The following is a 23,315-nucleotide window of genomic DNA, read 5'->3' on the forward strand; positions in this document are numbered from 1 at the left end:
TAGATATTTATAACAGTAAAGATATGTTTCTCATTACTACAATATACTGGTTTAAACTCCTTTAAGCAGCTGGGAAGAAAGAAACAAAACAAAACCCAGTTTCACTAGAATCACATCTGATAGGTGTGTCACAAAATACAAACAAAACAAGCCATGTGTGAGATTCGAGTCAGACCATTCCAGGACAGAACAGCTAAGAGGCAGGCAAAGAGTCTCAGAGGGAGCAGGCCTACATGTCAAATGGTGGTTTTGGGCTCTCCGGGCGGGAGGGACTGGCCTTACCCGGCCGGCTGGAGTTCAAAGACAAGAAAAACAAAGAAGAAAGGAAAAAGGGGAAGGGAAGAAGGAGGGAGAAGTAGTAAAACAACCGTTAAAATACAGGGTATCAGAACAATAGAGGATCCACAACAGAAATGAAGAGCAATAGCGCTGAAATAAGGTAACTTAAATCTGAATGAGGGCAGGCTGAAAACCTGCACCACAGGTGGCTCGTTCTGGGAGAGACATGACATCCGAGATGCACAGGGTTGATAGATTTTTAATTAGCAAGTCTTTTTTTTTAATACACGTAGCATGAAAAGTAAAACCCAAACCTCAAGGGGATGAGTTGCGATCAACAACGGTTACAAGTTTCCCCAAACACGTACCATCCACATGCAAGAGAAGGCTACGGAAGAAGTCACCACAGTACCCAAAACACACTGAAAAGATGTGCTTATCCCAAAGCAGGAATATTTTCAACAAAACATTACACAGCAAACTCCCTGAAAGCATTTGGCTGTCCGTTTGCCGGGGAGGGGGGGAGCGGCATACCTATTCCCCTCTCCCTGCTGGGTGGGGGAAAAGCCAGCCAAAAGCGACGATGTGAGACAAGGGCCGGCAGGAGCCAGTGCGTCGCCGGCGGGATCCCCCCCGGCTCTTTCGGGGAGCCGAGCGCCAGCAGGTCCGCGCGCTCCCCGCACGCGCTCTCAGACTTCACTCTAGCAGGACTACGCCGATCCGCGGGGCTCCCCCCCCAACCCTTGTTGACCTCCCTGCCTCGCTCTGACATAAGGTCGATTGCACTGTTCCCAACGTGAGTTTTTGCACCTTAGAAGTCAGACTAACACACAGGACGTTTAACCCGTTCTAACGGTGTGACAGCGTTCTTCTTCTAAGTCACGCTGTCGTCCTAGCTACAAGAAAGGAAAACAGCTACAGCTCAGCCCTAGGTGCTACGGCTAACCGACGCAGGCAGGACACTTATCCAGGCTAGACCAGGCAGGTGAATGACTGGACGGACAGCCGCCTCTTGGACTGAGGGATGTCCCTGCGGCTGATCTCTCCGAGGAGCCCGTGTACTTCAGGGATCCATGCCACTGCATGAAGGCTACTCTACACTCACAAAGCAATACAGGACGCACGAGTGAAGACGAAGAGCTCGATCGCTAGGCTAGCGTTTTTACGACACACCAGGAAGGGGTGGCGGGAAGGCGGAGATGTGGGATGGATGAGAGGAGTGACTGTGGCTGTGGAAGGGAGGGGGGAAGCCGCCAGCACGGCATTCGTCGCCAGCTGTCTACAGCCTCGATTTATAAATCTAAGAGGGACGGTTCAGCCGGTCGGATTATGGTAGGTCGAGTAGGTGAGGCGGGGCCCCTTCTGCTGTGAAAAAGCAGAAAACAAAAACAAGAGAACACACACCGTGGTTAGCACAGCAACTGCAGTCACAATCACACATGCTTCTCCACCTCGCCTGAGCCAGCGAGAGAGTAAAACCGGAGGCACGGACTACCAGAGTGCAACTCCACAGAGGAGACTCCCAGCCTCCTGTCAGGCCTCGCGCCGGCCTTCCCGCACAGCACGGACCACCAGCAAAGCAATCCGCTGGAGAGTTTTGCTTTCCCTCCGAAATTTGGAAGCGCAGAGATTTGCTGCCAGCGAGCGCGCTGGCTCTGGAATGAGAGTTGAGAAGCATGGTCAAACAGTGAGCTCCTGTATCAAGCACATGACAGTCACACAGCATGGATGGGGTCCTCTGAGACACGCTGCTGTCAGAGGTTCTTGGCTGGTTTGGAGGAGCACCTTCTTCCCCTGCCCTGCTGCAAGCCTGAGATTCCCTGCTCCAATACACGATCCTGAACTCTGATCCCGGGGGCAAGCTTGCGGCTCTCCAGTTCTGGTGCTCAGCAAGCGCAGGTTCTGCTTCAACAACCAGAACTTTGGCCATTGCTGCTCCATTCTCTTTCAGCTCTTTTGTGGGTATTCTAGCTCAGTAGGTGGGCAGCCACTTACAGTGTTTGCCCTCTGCATGGATTAAATGTTCTCAGATCTGCTTCCTGCAGGGGACTGGGGAAAAACAAAACCCCAGAAGATACAGACAACAGCCCTGCTGTCTCTCATTATTTGAAAGGCCACTTCAGACTCAGACAAGCTTTAAGCCATCAACAAATACACCCCACAGCTGTCCTGCAGGTCAGTGAGTCCAATCGGTTTTCCCCTTAAAGCATGCTCCCTGTGGTGTCTGCAGCCTAAACAGCATCACGACGGTGCATCATAATTAGATCGTTCAGTCCCAAGCCAGAGTCGTTCTACAGTCCAAACTGCCCGAAATGCAAACAGCAAACCCAACAGGACATAGACCAAGAGGAAGTATTTGCACTGGTCATACAGAACCAGGTGTCACAGAATTAATGCCTGAACAACCCCACACTGACAAGCTCCAGTTTAGAGAGCCAACTGCTGGCAAGGAAGGCCCTCCCCTTACACAGGGGCTAGGGGAGGGAGGGAAGCAGCAGAGGAGGTTGGCACCAGTCCTTCAGAGGTGAGGAAGTCTTTGCTCCGCACTGACTCCAAGTCTGAGTGATGCTGGCACCAGAGGAGATACGCTCGATGGGCTGGGGCAAGCTCCCTCATCTCAGCAAGTGAGCCAGAGCAACACCACAGTCCTGTTCATCAGGCCATGGCAGAATTTATTGCTCCGTATGTTAAGCCCCAGGTCTCAAAACAATTACAACCACTTGTTCCTCGCCTTGGGAAATGATACATTTAAAGCTTCAGACACCAAAACATCTCCAGAGGAGATTTCCTTGACTGAGAGCATCAATGGGGAAAGCAAGACCCGGTCAGCACGTACAGGAAATAATGATGGGATTGAGCGAATCTGGAAAATATAGCCACCTTGGAAGGACAGTGGAATACTAGTATCTCCAAGAAGCAAAGCTTGCAATGAGACGTTCGAGCTGGGCCATTTGTGAACCCGAGTTCCATGACACGTGGGATCTGTGCATGAGCTCTGAAGGGTGCTCAGGATGTAAATGCAACCCCGTTAACCATTCGACGGCTACCGCCGTCATTCCAACGGGAACAGCACTTGAATTCAAACCTTACCAAATTCTGCTCAACCTGCAGTGAGATGCTGCTGCACTGTCACATGTTAGAAGGCTTTTTTTTTTCTTCCTCCTTTTTGAGAAGCTTGAAGGGCCTTTTGCATTTCAGGAGTTTGGACAGGTTGTCCTGTAACAACTTCCGTGGATTTACACAAAAAAGGATGCTTGAAGTGCCTGGACTACGTAACGTGTTCTGGCAAGAGGGGCCACTTGACCCTACCAGAATAAATAGGGCTGAAAGGAGCACAAATGATTTGCAGGTAGATTGCCTGCTTTTTTGGTAATGTACTATGACTAATTTTTTCAGACATTTATTTTTCTCAGCACTCTGAGCATTTCAGAGGGATGGTTAAAGTTACAGGCTTTGTCTCTGCTCAGGTTTTCCAGAGACACTTGCCTGGTAAGGTTACAGAAGGCAAAAACAATGTTTCCCCAGCAGAAAAAGGGACAGAGAAGGGTCTCAAACATTTACCCCTAAACACCGCTTCAGTCTGTCTCACGACATTACTAGCTGAGCCCTTTCACATCACCAGGGAGTCACTTTTCTGGGACAACAAGGAGCAAAGTTTTGCCCACAGGGAAGCCTGTGGCAGTCTCCAGTACATGGAAATTAAGACCTGAGTCCTGGCAGGAGCCCAAGGAGACTGGTTACACAGACTGTCACATCCCCTCAAGTCAGTCTTTCAAGCCATAATGAGACAGAACACGCAGATAATCGTTATCTAGAAACCAACAGGCTAATAGGGTTCTGATAAGGGCCTAGCAGAGATGGTAAAACACTACATTTATTCCCCCGGGCTGCAGAGGGTCTGTGGTGGGTTTTTTTGGGCTGTTTGGTTTTTTTTGGTGGTGTTTTGGTTTTTAGTTTTTTATTTCCTTGGTGCTCTTTATGCCAGATTGAGAACAGAACGCCCCATAACAGCGAGTCCCAGAGCGAGGTACAGACAACAGCGAGCCTCTTTCCTGGGGTTGTTCCCCACGATGCACCTTTCCAGGGCCGTCGGGGATGTCTGCAGCCGGCAGAGTGTTGGAGAAGCTGCAGGTTGCTCCGCCAGCTCTGCAGCGTGTCATCAGTGAGGAGGGCTGACTGATGACGTCCCCAAGGCACACGTCAATCACTGAACAACCACCCGGTTGGTTTGCTGGGCTCTAACCGCAGTCACACGCAGCAGTAACAGCCACCACGTGCTGCAAGATGAGGGGCTGGATGTGGACTCCCCCCACCCCGAACAGGGGCTTGAATTCCTGTTATTAAGACAGCACACACTCTCCCAGCTTCCTCTGCCACAACCACCAAGGGAAGCTACAGGAGCTGCTGCTCCACCCCAGTCAGACCTTCCACTTCAAGAAATATCCACAGGGAAAGGGAGAAAGGGCCCAACACACCCACACCTGCCCTGTTTTGCCTCATCTACCCCTCTGTCAGTACGGGCTGGAGTTTCCCCAGGAAAAAGACTCGGGAGAGTTTACCAAGCCTCCCTCTTCACACCCCCACCCTCAGCTTTAACAGGACAAGGAAGAGCTGTGGGGCCAGCGCGGTACGGCAGCCTGCCCCAACCCCCTGCGACATCCCCCAACGAGTACAATGCTGCAAGATGCAGGGAGAGAGAGGAAAGGGAAACAGGCAGGGACTCGGGGCGGTGTCTGGGGGGATACGGGTCACTAAACCCTTCCTCTCACAGGGGAGAGAAGGCAGTTTGAATGGAAGCAGAAGAGTAACCCCGAAGGTAAAGGATCAAGTGGAGAACAAGCAAAGGGAGTTTGCTTCTGACACAAGGGTAACAGGGAACATTCATGTCGGAGTTACCCTGCACACAGACATGGAAGTCCTGACATTAATGACCCAAACTCCTGCCTTGTATGAGCACTAGCGACACTGGGAGGATGGGAGCATTTCTCCAGCCAGACGGGAGAATAGAAGGAGTCTGAACTAACAGCTCCCCACGCCTCTATCCTCATCCTAACAGAGCTGACAAACCAAATCAAGAGTTCATTCAGCTGATCTCCCAGTCAGCGTGGATCCGAGTCAAATGAAAGGCACACAAGTTTAGACCTCGTTGCAGAGCTCATTCCCCCATCCCACCTCCTCCATCTGGAAGCAGAGGAAGGGCCCTCTAGTAACCTTAAGTCAGGTACTGAGGCTTTCCCAGCTCCTGCAGCTCAAGCAGCTGCTCCGTCTCTAACCAGCCAGTTTTTCTGTTCAAGACTCCTCCCTTTAGGAGATCCTGGCAGAGGTGGTTCATGGACAAGGGACTCTGTCACTAGTACAAGAACTAGGCAGCAGAGGTGAGTGATGGAGGATGGGGACACAGCGACTCATGCATTGCAGGGAGAGAGCGAAACGTACCGTGGCTGCCAGTCCTCAGGGGTCACTGATAGTGATTCTGAAAGACAACATGAAATCAACATGGCAGTTCAGACAGTTCAAGGCAGAGGCCACACAGACTGTCAGGAAGGCGGAACAGAGACACACGCGCTGCACAGATACATCACACGTCCCCCCTCCAGAGCACGGCGTGAGCGTGCACTGCTGGGTAGGGCTGCACTCGGCCACGCAGGATTCACACACATCCAGAGCCCCGTTGTGCACAGGGTGTGTTGAAAGCCATTTATCTGTTCACACACCTACTGGCTGCTGCTCACTCAGCCCCCAGCAAGCCCACTCACACATCCAGGCTGACATTCATACCTGCTGGGCCAGCAGCACACCTGGGTCTCAGCACAGGCAGCCTGACTTGTCTCTCACTGAGGATTCCTGTCTTCTGACCACGCTAAATGCTACAGTTGAAACAAACTGCTCAGGAAAGACACATAACACAGTCCTGAGCACTACCCAAAAAGTGAAGAAGCAGGTGAAAACTTGTATTTTGAAGGTCACAAATCATGGTGTCAGCTATTCTGACCTCCAGAATAAAGTCACAGCTGTGTGAAGTTAAGCTTACAGTGATGCTGATCACTTCCATGTTTTTCCTTTGATGTACCCAAGAATGGAGAACACATTAATGCCTTCAACAATTTTTTCCAATGTTTAAGCCATTCTCACTTAAAACTTCCTTATTTCTCCTTTAAGCTTGCCTAAGCTCTTTCACCTACAGTTTATCAAACTACTTTAAACTGAAGATACTGAATACCTGGAGAAATATCTTCATAGTTCTCTTTCCCAGAGCAAATCCTCCTGCACAGCTCCAGTAGGCATACAGCCCAAACGCTATCCTTACTGCACACAGACAGGAACTTGTATTGTTTGTAACTTTCAGCTCCCAAAGGTTTGGATTTGGCAATACAGACTTCCATAGCAGACTGAATAAATGCCAAATACAGAGCAGGATGGTAAGTCGTGTTTTAAATGTATTTAGTTATAAGCAGGAAAACACTCTTGTGCAAAAAAATGGAGTGTGTGGTGTCTTTATGTGGACGAATGTGTCTATACAATTACATTCATAAAAAAGAAATGGAGCAACACTTGTCTTTATGTTCATCATCCATAAAACCAGATGCTCACACAAACCGGAGTCACAAACTGCCAAACTTAGACACAGGCAGCAGCGTGCACACACACACAAAGCACATCCAGCCACCACCGTTCACTTCCGGTCCACTACACACCACCACCTGCAGCAGCAAAGCCCACTCACGCCGTACACAAGAGCTCTGCTCCTCACGCACACACGGTAGCACAGCCCGCTTAGCAAGGGAAGAGATGGGTAGTAAAAAAAGCAACAATGGAGATGGCATTCGTTCACCCATGGCAGAAGGACCCGAGTCCAAGTGCTAGCAGGGAACATTCTTATTCTATATACAGGAGAGGAAGAGAAAGAGTCCCTTGTCATTGGAAATTCTCCATTCATCAGTGAACTCAAATGACAAGCCGGTATCGGGATCCGGAGGAGTCTATGAACAACTGGAAGAATCAGAGAGTGGGATCAGAGAATGAGCATCACTTCACAGCCTCTAGATTTACATTCTCAACTCCAGATCAGGGCAGTCAGTAGCATGCAAGCCAACCTACCATCTCTCCTCCTAAAGCAAGGGATTGCTTGGTTCTTCCTCTGCTCCAGTGCCCTTCCCTACCTTCCCCATAATCCTTCTACCTCATGCAGAAGGCAGAAAAGCCATTAAGACAGGCCATGACAGATTTCTTCAAAAAGGCCAATTCATTTCTGCCTATTTTAGGGAATCCTATCATGATGATCAGGTATATAGAATATTTTTCATGAGTGAAGAAATGAAACTGAGTGAAGGAAGAAAGATGGAGACAAAGAAGCAGAAGTATACTAAAAACACAACCACAACGTGTATGGAAAAGCAGGGTCACAAGAAGCAAGAGCCAAAATACACAGGAGAAGCATGCTGACATCCACAGGTGCCACCAGCAGGACTGCAGTCCCTGGGACAACACTGAGGCACGTGTGGAGCTGCATCAAGGTGCATAGGGAGGGGCTGGGGCAGAGGCACCAAGAAAGTAAAACCATTTGCACACACCAGAGTCAAGAAACTGGTCTCTAATATGTTTGGACTCATCCATCTCTGAGAGCTGGATACAGCCTGGCAGAGAACACTTCCCCTCCAACCAGGCAGCACCATCACATGAGGAGGACTGAACTGCTGCTGCCAGGTATCCTCACCACCCACTGACAGGATGGGTGTTTCCACGGAAAACAGCAAAGGTTCAGACATGTGCCACCAGCACACACTGGAAAAGGGGTATTTTCCACGAGGGAATTGTTCCCTCTGGCATGTCACTTAAGAGTTTCTGGTTACGTTCGTTCTTTACTCTGCAAATACCTTCTCTTTCTCACAGGGAGACCAAGTACCCAACATAAAAATATTCCTGGTTCCAGACTGCTTCCTAAATCCTGTTTAGGAACACATCCTTGGCTGCACAGGGATAATCCCTTACTGCTATGCTGAAATGTGTTTGAAGTGCGTGCACAGGAAAGGAATTAAGTTTCCTAATGGGGAAGCAAAGCTGAGTAATTTGAACCCTCTAGACTGGAAAATGCACTAGGCTGTTTACAGAGGCAATGAAATTGCCTAAAAAAAGAATCTATTTCCCTGCCAGTGATACTGCAATATTCTCCTGGCCAAAAAGCACCTAAAGAGCTTAGATGAAGGTCTCTCCAACTCACCTTGAAGAGCTCTGGGCCAGGGGAAAAGGAACAACTTCAGACTTTGGGGAGCCCTACACAGAGGGGAACTGTCACTCCAGTCCTGTGATTTTTCTGGTGACCACCTCCTGCTTGTGAGCAGAGGTGTTGGTACGACTGCTTTAATGAAGCCCTCGGTACAAGGTCCTTCTCCCCATCCTTTGCACACAGGTCTGCGCAGAGAAGAGGCTGCTCCTCTGTTCTTACGAGCTGCCTCAGCATTGCCTCATGTGTGCAACGATATCTCAGTGGACAGCGATGCTCCTGCCTACAGACCCAATTCAAATATCCCAAGCCGGTACCCACACCATGCACTCCATTCTCCCCCTGTGGCCCAGGCAGGCTAAGTGCTGTCAAGGCTGCTACCCCAAAATCAGACATATCCCACCTGTGTGGACCAGCACTTCAGGACTTACCTGGGAACACCAGGAGGAGCACGATTAGGCCGAGAAGGAACCTGAGGTGGGGGCCCAAAGGGATCAGGAGAGGCACCTGGCCTGGAGGGCACAGGGGGGGCACCACCCAGTGTGGACCCACCAGCAGGAGGTGGCCCAGGAGCTGGGCCTCGAGACCCAGGTCTGGCGGGTGGAACAGCCGGAGCTCTCCTCTGTGGCGTGGGGCTGGATGTAGGAGACCTGGCAAACAGACAGAGAAATTCAACTGCAACAACAGGCCTGGGGTCCCTCTGCCATCAGCAGGTCCCTGTACGCTGCCTTCAGCATTCCTTCTTTAGTTCTACGTCACTTTACACAGAACCCTTCGGCTTCCAAGAGCCATGCCAGGCTTCAGGCTGCCTTCAAAGTCACTTCAGCCCCCATCTAACATAAGGGTTTAGAGCCCCCACATCCTCTGTGAAGACACAGCAGCCCTACATAGCTCAAGGCCTAGGAGCCTCCCAACACAAATACCCAGAACTCTTCATCCACAAGTAGAAGAGGGGAAGAGGAGGACTCCCTGTCTCAGTCGGAGGCCCCAGCTAGCCACTGAAGAGGCATCAGGCAGGTCTGTGGGGCTCTCCCCCTGAGCCTCTGGTACCTGCGTCCAGATGGTACGCTCTGCACCTGCAGCCAAGAGTCGTCCACCGGTGGGGGCATTGGGGTGCTGATGGTGCTGGTGTTGATGTCCCCGATGATGTTGAGGGCCTCTTTCAGGGCGTGGTACATGCGCAGCATTTCGTCACGTCGCTGGGCCTGCTCTGCCGATTCCTCCATCAGCGTATTTTGATCACCACAGGAATACAGGTTCGCCAGCAACTCCGAATGGATAAAGTCCTTGGTCTGTAAACAAGCACAAAAGGGAATCAGTTTCCACTGTCCTCCCCAAAACACTCCACTCTGCCCCCACCTCTTCCTCCTTCCAAGCTGCCTTCAGTTTTTCCTTCATTCTTTCTCTCCCTCTGTTATTTCTCCCCTTCCCTGTCTCCCCATCTCCACTGGCCACAGTGCAATAAGTACATTGTTTATCATGAGGTGCATGATTGTCTTCGGCATGAGGTCTCTGATGGTTTTGTTGACAATTGCCATGTAGGAATCCACCAGGTTCCTGATCGTCTCCACTTGTCTCTCCAGCTGAGGGTCCATGGAGTGCATGAAACTGTCTGATCCATTCTCCTCTGCTTCACTCGCCTGCAGGGAAAAGGAGAGACAGACTGGTTCTTCAGATGTAACACAAAACGAGCTTTCCGTGAGAGAACAAGGAGAAGAGAAGGGAACACGCAGGAAGCACATGCAACAAAAAAATTTAAAACCTCACATTTTGAGCTGTGATTCTCAATGCACAGCACAGCTTGTGCAGACCCCTCCAGCTCGGATCAGAGGAGCTTTAACAATAGAGCTGCTCTCTTAATAGAATGTTATTACTCAGAGGTGAAAGGCAATCAGGGACTCCTGACCAGTGTTCACAGGTTAAGGCTCTAGTGAATACTCAGAGCTGTATTTTTTCATGTTTATAGCTTCCTGAAAGGTTCATCTGATGTACATCTGATGACACAGTAAAGAGATTTAACCCTTTCCTGGCTGAACCCAGCACAGTTCTCCGTGTCCAGATTCAGTTTAGACCTGAGAATCACTCCCCATAAATAAAGCCTTACAGGCTCTCTGACACACTGCATCTTTATCCTCATTATACAAATGAGAAAACAGATACAGAGAGGTGAAATAACTGCTCACCCTCAGTCAGACCCCAAGTAGATGGAATAACCTAGAAAACCTTCCTAATCACTTCAACTGCAAATCTTGCACTGTAAATCATAATTATCTTCTCTTTCAAACCAAGCAGATGAATCTCCTCCTGTCTGCCCCAAACATGGTGTTTAGCTTTCTGTAAGGTAAGACCCAACCTGTGCTGTTGGACAGCAAGGAATTGCCCAGGCTCCTCCACTTGGGAACAATTTCAAAGCAGCAAAGCACAAAAACCTGCTGTCTTTCTCCATGCTTATTTTTAAAAGAAAGCTTTGTCTTTATAAAATCAAGGGATTTTTAAACAGTCCAGTCTGAAGGATTTGCAGCAGTGTAGGAAATAGTTGATCTTTTGTTTGGGGGAACAAAATATATGAGAAAGGGCAAATTCTTTTGTTCATTTGAGCTTTTCCTGGGAAGCCCTTACATAATGAAGGAATGCAAGGCCTCAGTGAGAAACAAAGTAAAGGAAGTGGATGTCAAACAGGATAACTTAAAAGAGGGTCAAAACTGCAAAAATAAGTTTGCACCAAAATTTGAGTGTCATACAAGAATGGAGAAATAAAAAGAAAAAAGGAAAACTCAAACCAAGAACAGAACCAAACACCAGCAATCCAACAGAGGTACAAAGGGGAAGCAGCAAATGCCTCTCGGGAAACTGATAAAAGGAAACAAGAAGAGACTGTATCTGGTGAGAGCCCCAGGAGGCAACAGAGAGAGAGAGAGCGTCAGACTTACTTTGTCCTTGTCCTGGCATACCAGTTTGAGCATATGTGGAAAAAATTAAAACAAAAAGGGACAAAAAAAAAAAAAAAGATCACTTTTAGTTCGTCTCAGAATTCAGAGAAGATCCCATAATAACACTGAACAAGTTAAAAGATCAATCCCAAAAATACCTAGATTACCTTGGAAGGGGAACAAGTAAATTGTTTAGCTAAATTGAAAATCAAAACGCGACGCTCTGCAAAGGAAACACACGCTTCGCAAGAAAGGCCAATTTACTTACCTACAATGGCCACTTGTTATTCGTTTCACAGGGTTTTGGGACAGTCAACTAGTCAATGCTCCCACGTCAAACCACTCCTCTGCACACCAGTAGGTGGCACAGGTCCCCTGCCAGTGTGTAAGAGGCCCAGTCTGGTTCAAAGCCAGTTTGAAGTCATATCACTATCAAGGTCCAGTCCCCAATCCTCTTTTTTTTTTTTTTAATATCACATCAGTTTGTCGGGACATGCTTTAGGGCAACAAACAGTCTTCAAGTGTAAGAGGAAAGATGAATGCAAGTCTATCAGAATCAAATACAAATAGATAAGCTGTTATCACTTTTCTAATAGGAAAACAATTTATAGCATCTTCCTCTCGCAGAGGAACAGGAAGGCTTTGAACAAGAACACGTGCCACAATTCTCTAGAACATACTTTTAAAGCAGAGCATAATGCTGACAGCAAGTGTTGTGGGACAAGGCTAAGGGAAGAGATAAGTGGTCTTGCTGAAGCAGCACGTTAAGGTATCTACTAAGCAAAGGAAAAAATCAAAGAACATCCCTTCCTATTTGGGTGGGGGAAGGAATGGGAGAACAAATGCTAATAAGCCAGAAAGCTCCTAACATGGCTGTACAATGTCACTGAAAAGAAACTGTGCCTTTGCTCAGATGACACATGCCACTTAGTAGTCAGGTAGTTAAATATCCTCCTTGCATTGGGAATTTAATGCCTACAAAACAGAGCTAGAAGGGTTTATCCAGGCAGTCTTGGCCTACTTTCTCTCTCCACTGAAGCTGCCAGTTACTTTATCCCAAGCTTCCTTAAAGGAAGCACCAGGACACACTGAAAACTTAAAATTTTGCTCCAAAACGTCCTCAGGTCAGGAAACAGAAAACCCTTCACTGACTTATTTTTAACATGAGAGAATGCAACTATCCTTCTTAAGATACATGCTGTGTTTCTTCTCATCCCATTATTATGGCTGTAACTTACCCCAACACGCTCTGGGTAGACTCCTGCACGAAGGAAGGAAGCCTTCCAGCTATCCACCTCCTCCTGGGTCTCACAGGCCAGCTCCAGCTGCCGGTAGTCCTTGTAAACATTCCTGGGAGGAAGACAGACATGTTATTCTGCTCTATTGCAAATCAAACATCTGCCCAGATTTGACAAAGATGTCAATGGGCAGGGAATCTTCCTGTGGTTAAGGCAGAGACCCTTACTCCCTTGCTAGTATCCTCATGAGGATCCTGCAGAAGGGAAAGGAAGTGAATTTTTTTATGAGCAAGTTTGATTGCCCCCAGGTCAGGTGTGTTTCAACAGGGCCTGAAAGATTCCCTTTTCATTTCTGCTCACTGCTGGACTTCTCCAGCCAACCTGGGTCCCCTATTTCCTATGGCTTTCCACAGTCATTCATTAAGAACATTGTTTATATACTCCAGCCACAGCCCAATCCAAAAAGAATTAAGTCAAGCTTTTTAAAAGGAGTCCCCCATCTCCTCCAAAAATGACTATCCTTAAAGGATACATGTCTTTCGTGGACAGCTATCCCAACACACTCATCTCTACTCCCTCCTAACTAATATCACAGTATTACATACATCCTATCCCTAGCTCCAAGAGCTTGGCATGTTGAGAGTGAGCTCACCTCTGTTCAGTGTTGAAGAGAGCAAAGATGTGCTTGCTGGACATGAACCCCTTCTCAACATCACGCAGTTTCAGGTTATCCACTGGTAACATGTACTTCTTTTCCTTCTCCTGAAAAGGGGATAGATAACAAGTCACTCACTGCTCCAACAAGGCCTCTACGTTACCAGCGTCAGGGAGTCTGCCAGCAATACAGCCTCCACATCACCAGGGAGGCATTCTCAGCCCAGGTCCTCTGGTCCCTTAAGTCTGTGAGAAAAGGGACCTCGAGAAACAAGAGTTTGTCCCTTCTGACTGCTTTTGTGTCGTGGCTCAACAACCCTGCACCATTAACTCTTCCAGGAGCAGGCAGCAGCACGGCCCCGTCCCTGTTCTCCAGGCTGTGATCAGCATCGAGGCCCTCACTCTGCCCAGCAAGGGGTCAACCAGCACCAAGACCCTCACCAGCCACGTGACACCCAGAGCAGGTCTGCCTGGGAAAGGCTCCTCGTACCTCTTTTCAGGACAGCATCCATGGGGGATGCACTGCTGCTGCTCAGAGGGGGGCAAGCAGCCCTCACAGCCCCACTTCAGTGTTTTAATCACTACGAGCCTGTATCCAGGCTCCAGGAAAGCCAGGCATGAGATGGAGAAGCTGGTTTGACACAAAAGTTATGGACTGTATCAACTTAAATTCACCTTTTCAGAACAGCTGACTTGCCCACTTCATCCTGTCACTGTCCTACACGCTACTGGTCACTGTGAACCCTTTTAAAGTATTAATTAAGCAGTAATAAATATGCATCAGAAAATCAAAGAGCAGGTCTGGCTACAATAATACAAGTTATTGTAAGGTTACCTGAAGGCCGCCTGTGTTGAAAAGAACAAGTAACGACACTCATTAATGAAAACATCATGCTCTGAGTGATTAGAAGCTCAAGCAACATGGGCAGTTTATTCTTGGTCAATGTTCAAAACCAGGGTGACCAGACTCAGAGAGCTTTAAGGGACTCATTTTCAGTGTAACTGCACTCACAACCCTCCAGTCTGGTTCTTCAGACATCTCCAGCTAAACACAGAACAAGGTATCCAAAAACCAACCTCAACATTTTTTACCTTGGATATCGTATTTTAAACAAACTTGATCTTAATTTTTATATTTACATTCAGAAACTCTCTCAGAAATCCTTCTTCCTGCTTAGTCTCAAATCTGGATCTGTATCAAATTAACAAAAGTGAGTTTGGTTTAAAGTCCCCATTTGGAACATCCTGTTCCAGCTGGGTATTATACCCCGAGATAACAAGAGAGGGAGCCATCACACTGGTCTCCAAAAGGCAGAATGCAGCTCTCTGAGACTGAAATCGAAGCAGAGCATACATTTGTGTGCAGGCACGCACGTGTGACTGTCCCCTTGCGAGCACGTCGCGTGTTCGTAGCCCTTTCTTGGCTGGAAAAGACAAAACATGATTGCTGTCAGGGGAAACAAGAACGGAAAACGGAGATTGTCAGTGAGCAGAGATTCTGATGAGCTGGCTAGAAAAGAGAGGCAGGGCAGAGCAGTAGATAAGGAAGACAAAGCTGCTGAGCTCAAACACCCAGAGGATGGCAAGTCCAGGCTAACATCCTCTGAAGTTTCAGTTAAGTTTGCTGAGGATATCAGACACGACATAGTTCAGACACATCTCAAAGATCAAACTATACCAGTCCGTTACAGAATGCATGCAACAAGAATATCCCAGGAGCCAGCATCTCGAAAATACAAGAGATCACTCCGGTAGCTGCCAAACTCTCCATTCCCTCTCAAAAATGCCAGGCTACGGAAGCAGGAGCGCTCTTCCAAGCAAGTCTCCCTGTTTTGTTTTTTTTTTTTAATGCTGTTGATCAGTCTATATTAGAGGTGGTCACACATTTTTGTGATGGGACACCTTGTCAGCCAGGTACTGGTCTCAGAGCCACCCAGACCACTCCAGGTTCTGTAAGCCAGAAACAGCTTCCAGCTTGATTCCTTTGGGTTGTTACTATGCTGGTTTAGGTTGATCTGGTGACCTAGATCTGAAGTGCACCAGCTAGGTCCCTAGGCAAGGCAGACCATCCCCACTGCAGTCTCACTGAACTGGAACTCCCTGCATCCACCCCCCAGTCTCCGGGCTAGTAAAATAACTGATGTTAAAGCTGTCTGGGAAAAATCATTCTGCATCAGAACCACATCATTCCATAGAAATTTAGCAACAGAGTCACTCTTCAGGAAAACAGTCAAAAGGCAAGGGAATCCCGTGTCCCAGACATGGAAATACACACTCTTTGCCAGAGTTTCAGCTTTCACCCTTTGCAAGCTCTTGCATAAATGCCGCTGCCTAATCAAGACAACACTATCCCTGCACGCTGGTCTTTCCATAAACCGGAGGAGAGATCAGTCCTCTGGCTCTGAGGCAGCAAGAGCCATCAAAGAGAAGACACTGGCACAAGGCAACGAGCCCCCAGCCCACACGTACTACAGGGCAACCCGTGCTGCGACGAGCCCCTGCCGCTCTCCATCTCCCCACACCTCCCCCTTCCCAGTCCCCCACTTCAGGCTTTCTAGCTTCTCAGTTTTCAACCCAGCCTGGTTTATATCAACACTCTGACTTCATTTCCTGAATGCAGAGACAGGAAAGTGTGGAATGAGCTGCCAAGGGCTGAGCCTCTCAAAACTTTGGCTGAGCCCTCTGCCCATATGTTAACAATCTGGCTGTATGTGCTACGGCTGAATAGCATCCTGGCCAAGAGGGGAAAAGGGCTTCTCTCTAGCTTTCCAGACTTGGAGGAGGGGAGGGGGAAGAGAAGGAAGAGCCAGCACACATCGAAATAGGAAAGTAGTTTGTGAAATACTGAGATCAGACTGAAGGCTTTGAATACAAGAGGCTTATGTTGCTCATAGGATATCTCCCTTCACCTATAAGAGGGGAAAAAAAAAAATATCAGTCAAAACTCAGAGAGTGTGTTACATAAAATGTGCACAATGGCTGCGAGATAATCTGTGGAGTCAGGAGGCCAAGGAGAGGTAGTGAAGTGGCAGAAGTGGCCGTAGAAAAGAACACAGATGCTGTGCTGGCTGGGGAACGCTGCAAGCCTGGGGCTCGCTGCCCCTCGTCAGGGCTGCTGCTCCCGGCAGGAGTCACACTGCTTGCACGGAGAACTGCAGAAAGATGACTGGGAGCTACTCGCACAGGCAGGATAAGTGCCAGAGGATTAGTCCCCCACCCCCACCAGAGTGCAGATACAGCCATATGGCTCTGTACTTTGCATCTACCAAAGAAAGAAAACCCTGATGGCCAGGAAGGAGACCAGGATCCTTTAGCCATTCCAATTGTGGGGTGTGAACCACAACAGCTGGAGGAAGAAATAAGGGATGTTGCAGTTGCAGCCTGATGTTGCACCATCCTTATTGTGGCTACACACCTCCTTATGGTGGCTAAATTCTAGAGCTTGGTTTTGGCCAGACAGCAGTGGTTTGCCCTATCATCTGAATTATTTGTTGCTATCCTTCCTGTAGGTAAGAACCTTCAAGAAGCTGACAAAATTCAGCAGGCAGCAGGCCAGCCTGACTCAAAGCGTTTCCTCCATTCAACTGGACTGCCTCCACAGCAAGTTAAATCCTCCTGCTCTTGGATACATGTGAAACGAAGCTGACAGATGCATGTGTGGGCTCTCTAAGGTTGGAAATTGGCACTCACAGTACAAGAAAGTAATTGGCAGAATTATTAGGTCTCAGTTTGCATTTGGAGCACAAATAAACTAATTAAAGGTTTCCCTGTGGCTGTTATGACAAACACCTCCTTTAGCACAGAGACAAGGGTCTGTGGATGTGGGAGAAAGAGCATTGCCATTGTTTTAAATCGGTGGACATGTGAAATTAGGAGAAATTAATCTTGCTTAAACCTCCTGACCCCCTTTCCTTCGTGTAAGACGGAAAGCACTATGGGTAAACAAACCTGTCCCAGAGGTGACTGGAGTTTCAGTCAAATCATTTGTGTTAAACACACACAGTGCGTTTTGGGAACTCCTGTAATAAAACCCTACTCAAATGGAAAAACATTAACATCATGATTAATAAGAAACACACTGCATGAATAAACACACACACTACAAAATTATTAGGAAGAAATCTCTGGGGAAAAAAAAAAGTCTGGCATATTTAAAATGCTCAGCTAAATTGCTTTCAAGTTGAATCACCACTCCACCTCCCCCCAAACAAGATGTTACCGACCACTTTCTCCTCTTCGTCTTTGAAAAGAAAACGCGCATTAAGAGAGCTGAATTTGAGCTGTGACTCTTCCAGGAAGCCCTAGCCATCCCACAACATACATCCACCTCCAGACCATCTTTCCAAAACACAGCCCACCTGTATCAACTAACTTTTAACCTCCCAGCACAATTTACTGGACACTGGGATCGCTGCTCCGAGCTGCAAAGCAGCTGTAATGGCTTGTTTACATCAGCAAGCTGCATCGGTTTAACTTAAACAATACACCCTAAGATTTTAAGCTGATTTAGTTCAAAAGCTCCGTAGACACTAGGCCTGGACTCGTGTGATTAATCACAACCATTACTGTTGGCTTGGTAAGCACAGCAAGGGTAATCAACTCACCTGCACAAAAGTGGAGATTTTTATTTGCATCAGCTGAAATAACGCACAGATTTAAAGATGCAACCCACAAAAGCCATCAGAGGGTATATAAGAATGCACAGGCAGAAACTGGGTAGCTTGAGAGGTTACAGTGCCCCCAGCTCCACTGTCATGACCTCTCCAAGGTCACAGCGATGCTCGCCAGCCTTCGCTAAGGAGAAGCGGGCATTTCTTCCTACACCCGGCCCTGTGCCAGGGCAGGGATGAGCCACCCCCCAGTATGTGACCTGCTTTGATGAGGTCAAGCACAACACACGAAGTGTTGTACACCTCCAGGAAAAGGGTCGGGTCGGTTACCCTTCCCAGTGTATGGTTAGAGCCAAAGTGGGAGTTCTGGGTGTTCGTATTTTTGGCCACAAACCTTCACCATCCACCAGCACGCACACAAGGGAAGAGGATCCTGGAAGGGAGACGTTCGGTGTACATAAAGCCTTCTTTATCCCTGCAGCACCAGGGAGACAGGGAGCAAACCGCAGGGGCTGGGGCTAACATCTGGAATCGTTACATGGGAGCCAAGCGCCACAGAAAGCGACAGCATTCCTCAAGTTTCCATGCGGGGTAGGGAACCTTCCTTTCCCCCGCGCAACCCCATCCGTCAGCCGCTCGCTTCCTGCCAACCTCCGGCCTTCCCAACAGCCGGCAAGCTCCTCCCTCAAGTCTAGTTAGCTTTCCACTGCCACGTCAATTGAGGCAGAAGGACAGAAGGGAAGCAAGAAGGGAGGGAGCAAAAACCAGAAGAGGGAGGGAGGCTCAGCAATGCCAGACATAGTGGGGGGAGAAAAAGAGGGGACACGGATTGCTCCTGCAGCAGCCGGAGGTGAGCTGCGAAGGCAACTGGCCAAGGTGGGTCAGGGGACCCTTCTGAGGGCTAGGAAGCAAAGGCTGGTCCTGTTGGAGCTTTGCTCCGGACCCCAGGCAAAGGGCTGATCTACAGGACAGAACTGGGCAGAGGAGATGAGGGTGTGTGTGGGGCCTGGGAATCCTCCCACACAGCTCCATGGGGAAGAGAAGGAGTTGAATGAAGCAACAAGTTCTGCACACCTGGGTGACAGCCAAAACTGCACAGCATTTCCTCTCACAGCAGTAATTGATTTTTTTTTTCTCCTCTCTTTCTAAAAAGGTACAGCATACACAGGTGGAAACCAGGTACCAGCCTGACACCAGCACTGGAAGAAGGGGCTCAGAAGCTTGCTCCAAATTGGAAACATCCCGAGAGCAACATTTCTTCTTCCCAGCTGCCAGAGGAGGATGTTTTTTCAATCAGGACTTGGACTTTCTTTCACCCCATCTCTGCCCCCAAAACCCCATCCCAAAAGCAGGGAGGGGGAAGGACTAATGAGCTGCTGATAGCCGGAGAGCAGATCGCAGAGGCTCCACTCCGTCTGCCCAGTGTTCAGACTACCTGTTCAGGACTACGAGATTGTACAGTAGTCTGCACATTGGTTAGGCTGTGCTGGGATACACCACACACTGCCAGTGCTGCACGGGGACATGCCTGGAGAGGGTGGGCTGCGGGCCAGCTGCATGCAAAGGTCACTCGTCCCTCCACCTGGGAGGTGATAACCCTTCGGAGCCATGCCTGATGATCACTTTTACCTGCCTGTTTCACCAGCCTGCTCACAACCCTCTTGCTCCTCCACCTCTCTCATCCCCTTCTTATTTCTTTCAGCTTCATGCACTTGTCCCATAGCTGTGTTCAGGATGGCTTCTCCCATGCTAAAACTCTGCCATACAATGCAGAAACAGAGGCGCAGGCCTGGCAGAGTCAAAACTGCGCTGTGCTTTGCTACCTGAGAAGGCAGGATCGAGCACAGAAAGGTGACTGGAGAAAGAGGATTTTGCATCATGAAGAATGCTGGTCATTAATATAAAGAAAAACCCACAAAGGGTTGAAAGTTGGAGGTTTGGATGCTCAAAGTTGTGTTTGCTTTGATGTTTGTCTGGAAAAGAAAGAAGAGAAACAGTGAGTAAAAGTGAGGACTGATTAAGACTGAGTAAGAGATTATCCATGAGAAAACATGCACTTGTGAAAAAGAGATGAGTGAATGAATGCACAGAGCTCCACAGAGGATGTAAAGAGGAGTAACGTGTCCCAGAGAGCACCTGAGAGCAGTGTGAAAGCAGGAGAGGAGGAACCTCGGAGCAGACCTGCTCCAATGGTCTTTAAACAAGCTGGATGCAAAAACCTGGCTGCAGCCAGACCCATCGCAGCAAGTTTCTGACAACTTGTGAGCATCAGAGTAAAGCCAAAAGGATTTCTATTAGCTGAGCTGGGCCTCGAGGCCACAGACTTTTGTGGGGGAGGGAGAGGTGGAGAACAGGGGGGACCACATGTATGTGTACAGTGGGGAAACAACCTCAGTATTGATCAATGTATTTATTTTTAAACTAGAACTGGGTACAAGGCATTAACAAGTACAGTACAAGCAGCTATCTGGTGACTGTCAGCAAGGTCACGTCTTCCCCAGGGACGGGAGAAAATAATTCATACTTCAAGCAAAAGAGAAGGCATAAAGACAGAAGGAGCCCAAGCACAACTGATGCAGCAAAAAAAAAATGAAGCACCCCCCAGCACCTGGAAGTACTTAAAACTCTGTGCTCACCCCCTCTGTACACACACAGGGCTCAAAGGCACTGACATGACATGCAACACACAAATACGGCCTTATTTGCTGATGTGAAAGTATTCTTCTCATGCAGTCACCTGTTCTTACAAGCCCCAGATTTGTAGTACGATTTACCTGAGTAGGGACAGAAGGTCCCATCTGTATTGTACATTCACACAAATTCCCAAAGGAAGCAGCAGATATATCCATCTACCCAGCTGCACAAACCCTCCAGCACACAGTGGCACAGTCGGAGACACTTCAGCGGAGCGGTCACCCTCACAGAGGAGGGCATGCAGGGGTTCCCTCCAGCAGGCAGTGAGCTTTACTGACAAGCCCTGAGCACAGGGCTCACTGCACCTTGCCTACAACATCCCCATCACCTGCAGCTCTAGCCCAGCTCACACCCCTTTTTTTCCAGTAGGTAGGAAAGCGCTGCTGAGACATGGGCACTGCATTTCACAAGGGATTCAAACAGGACTATTCAAATTGAGTTCTTGTTCTGTGTCCACTTCGGTGCCTGCTGAGCAGTTAACCAGTGTGCTGTGCTGCTGCTCCAGCCCTGGGGACACTGTGGCCTCCCTGAGCAAGGGTATCTTGGCTCTGTATTGCCATAGCCAGAGCAGGTTCCTCCTCACCTCTCCTGGCCTGGGGCATAACTCCACAGGGTTCAGGAGGTACAGGTACCTCAGGAGGGTCTCCAGGTCTTGGGAGGCCAGCCTTCTGTGGGACCGCTCTCCATGGGGCCAGTATTTGACTCATTGAAGGGAGACAGGAAGAAAAACAGAGAGCCCAGGAGCACACACACATGCTCTTGGCAGCAAGGAGGGGTGAGGAGCCAACTTTCCACCCCCGCCTGGCCTGCTCTTTCCTCCCCCTCCCATTCCCCTGCACACTCCTTCAGGCCCCTCCAGAGCATCAACAGCCATATATCCCTGCTCACAAGCAATGCCGGGCCCTTTAAGACATGCTAAGTTTCAGTTCCTTTCTTCAGAGGCAGAGGAAAAACAAGCCAGCACTGCGGAAAGACTGGTATTTCACTAATGGGGTCCAGATGTCTTCATTCCACAGGCTCTGGGTCCTGGCTTGCAAAACAGGGTAGGGACAGGCTGCGTCCCCACTCCTCCCAGCTCCAGAGGTGCTCCCCAGCCCTCACCCCACCGCGCACCTCCTCATCCTGCTCCTTCCCTCATCATCACCCACAGCTCTGCCCCCAGTACTTCCATCCACAGAAGGATTCAGTGCCGTCCCTGGTCCCTCTGGAAAGCTGCCAGAGCAGAGGGGAACTGGGACAAGAGAGCCCCACGGAAGTGTGGGGTGGGGCAGACCAAGCCTCCCCCTTACTCCCAGAGCTTAAGTGCAGAAAGATCATAGTGCACTGCCTTAAAAACACGTCAGGAGTTGTAGAGAAGACAGGTCTTCCTGAACTGGTGGAGAAGGAGCGCCCTGGGACAGACATGCCTGACAGAGGCCCGTGCACTACAGACAGCTCTTTGGGACGGAGCCAGCTCCACACAGGACTGAGATTTGGGATGGGGATCCCCATGCTCAAGGCTCTCCAAGCTGCCCCTCAAATCCACCAACTATTAGCCTGATTCGACTACGGAGTCCAGGTGGATGCTGCTTCCTTTCTCCCTTGCAGAGATCAAGGAGTTGAACTCAGGGAGGAAGCAAATAAAAACCTGCTTCCCTTTCCTCCTGCTCAGCTGAGGACAAAGGCTGCTTTCTCAGAGGCAGCTCAGACCTCATCAGCACTGGTTCTCCTGGGTTTAAAGGACCAAGGAGGGTAGGGAACTGTTTTCACTCGGCAGCTCTACCTCTTGCTATGCAGAGAGGAAACTCTGCAGACCCTCAGTTGCTACTGACCCCCACAGCTGCCCTCCCTCAAGAGGGAAGGCAGGTCCAATCCCCATCCCAGGCAACTGGAATCTATCAACAGTTTACACATCCCCACTGCAGCCCTCCCTCCCTCCCACTCCCCAGGGAAGGAGAGGGAGTTCTGATCCCCTCTGTAACACAGATGTAGCAGCTGGCTTTGATTAAACTCCTTGATGTTTATAACCACTCGACCTGCGTACGCAACCTAGAGGAAAGCAAAGCCTCCCAAAGCAGCTCCGAATACAAAGGGCAGGGGGCTTACAGCAGAGACACACTGATTCAGCACAAGACATTTCAATGCCTGGTTCTTTAATTAGGAAATTGCTGCCTGCTCATCCATAGCAGCACAGCAGCAGTCTCCATGCAGAAAGCGATATTTAGAGGCTGATTCATCATTGTATTTGTCATCATTTCCACCTGCCCAGAATGAAACAGGCCCACTGATACGAACGAGACAAGAAGCCAGGCCTAGCTGCAGCTCCCAGGCACAGTACTGCGTGCCTCAGACCACCTCAGGGACACACACCACAACGAGAGGCAAAGCAGTTGCTCTATTTGCCATCAGAAACCCCAATCAGCTCAGAACGCATGACTACATCATCCCAGGCATTTTTCAACTCCCAGCACATTGGGTGGGACTAACCTTTTCGATCGTGTCCTTACCAAAACCATCCAGCTATTCTTTCTCTTTTCAAAGTAATCCAAAAAGACAATTATCTACCTTTGTCTTGCACAGGAAGCAACACACTGTTGACAATGATAATTTCAGCTGGGACAATTCTGTCTGCTTATATTATTTCCCACTGAAGCATCACAGCACATTGCCAGAACTCCTAATATGCAAGATTTTCAAGCAACTCTACAGA

General features: G+C 49.0%; 1 protein-coding gene across 1 annotated transcript in view; it reads right to left on the reverse strand.

Moving 5' to 3' along the window:
- Positions 1-81: 81 nt before the first annotated feature.
- The window catches only part of DNM1 (dynamin 1), a 43,851-nt gene continuing 20,617 nt past the window's right edge, over positions 82-23,315 (reverse strand). Inside the window, 7 exon segments of the mRNA XM_010152175.1 lie at positions 82-290; positions 8,932-9,150; positions 9,551-9,792; positions 9,970-10,140; positions 11,431-11,442; positions 12,669-12,780; positions 13,321-13,430. Coding sequence (XP_010150477.1) covers positions 230-290; positions 8,932-9,150; positions 9,551-9,792; positions 9,970-10,140; positions 11,431-11,442; positions 12,669-12,780; positions 13,321-13,430 — 927 coding nt within the window. The 3' untranslated portion in view covers positions 82-229.

The sequence above is a fragment of the Eurypyga helias genome, unplaced genomic scaffold (genome assembly GCF_000690775.1).
Source record: "Eurypyga helias isolate BGI_N326 unplaced genomic scaffold, ASM69077v1 scaffold5605, whole genome shotgun sequence".
NCBI lineage: Eukaryota > Metazoa > Chordata > Aves > Eurypygiformes > Eurypygidae > Eurypyga > Eurypyga helias.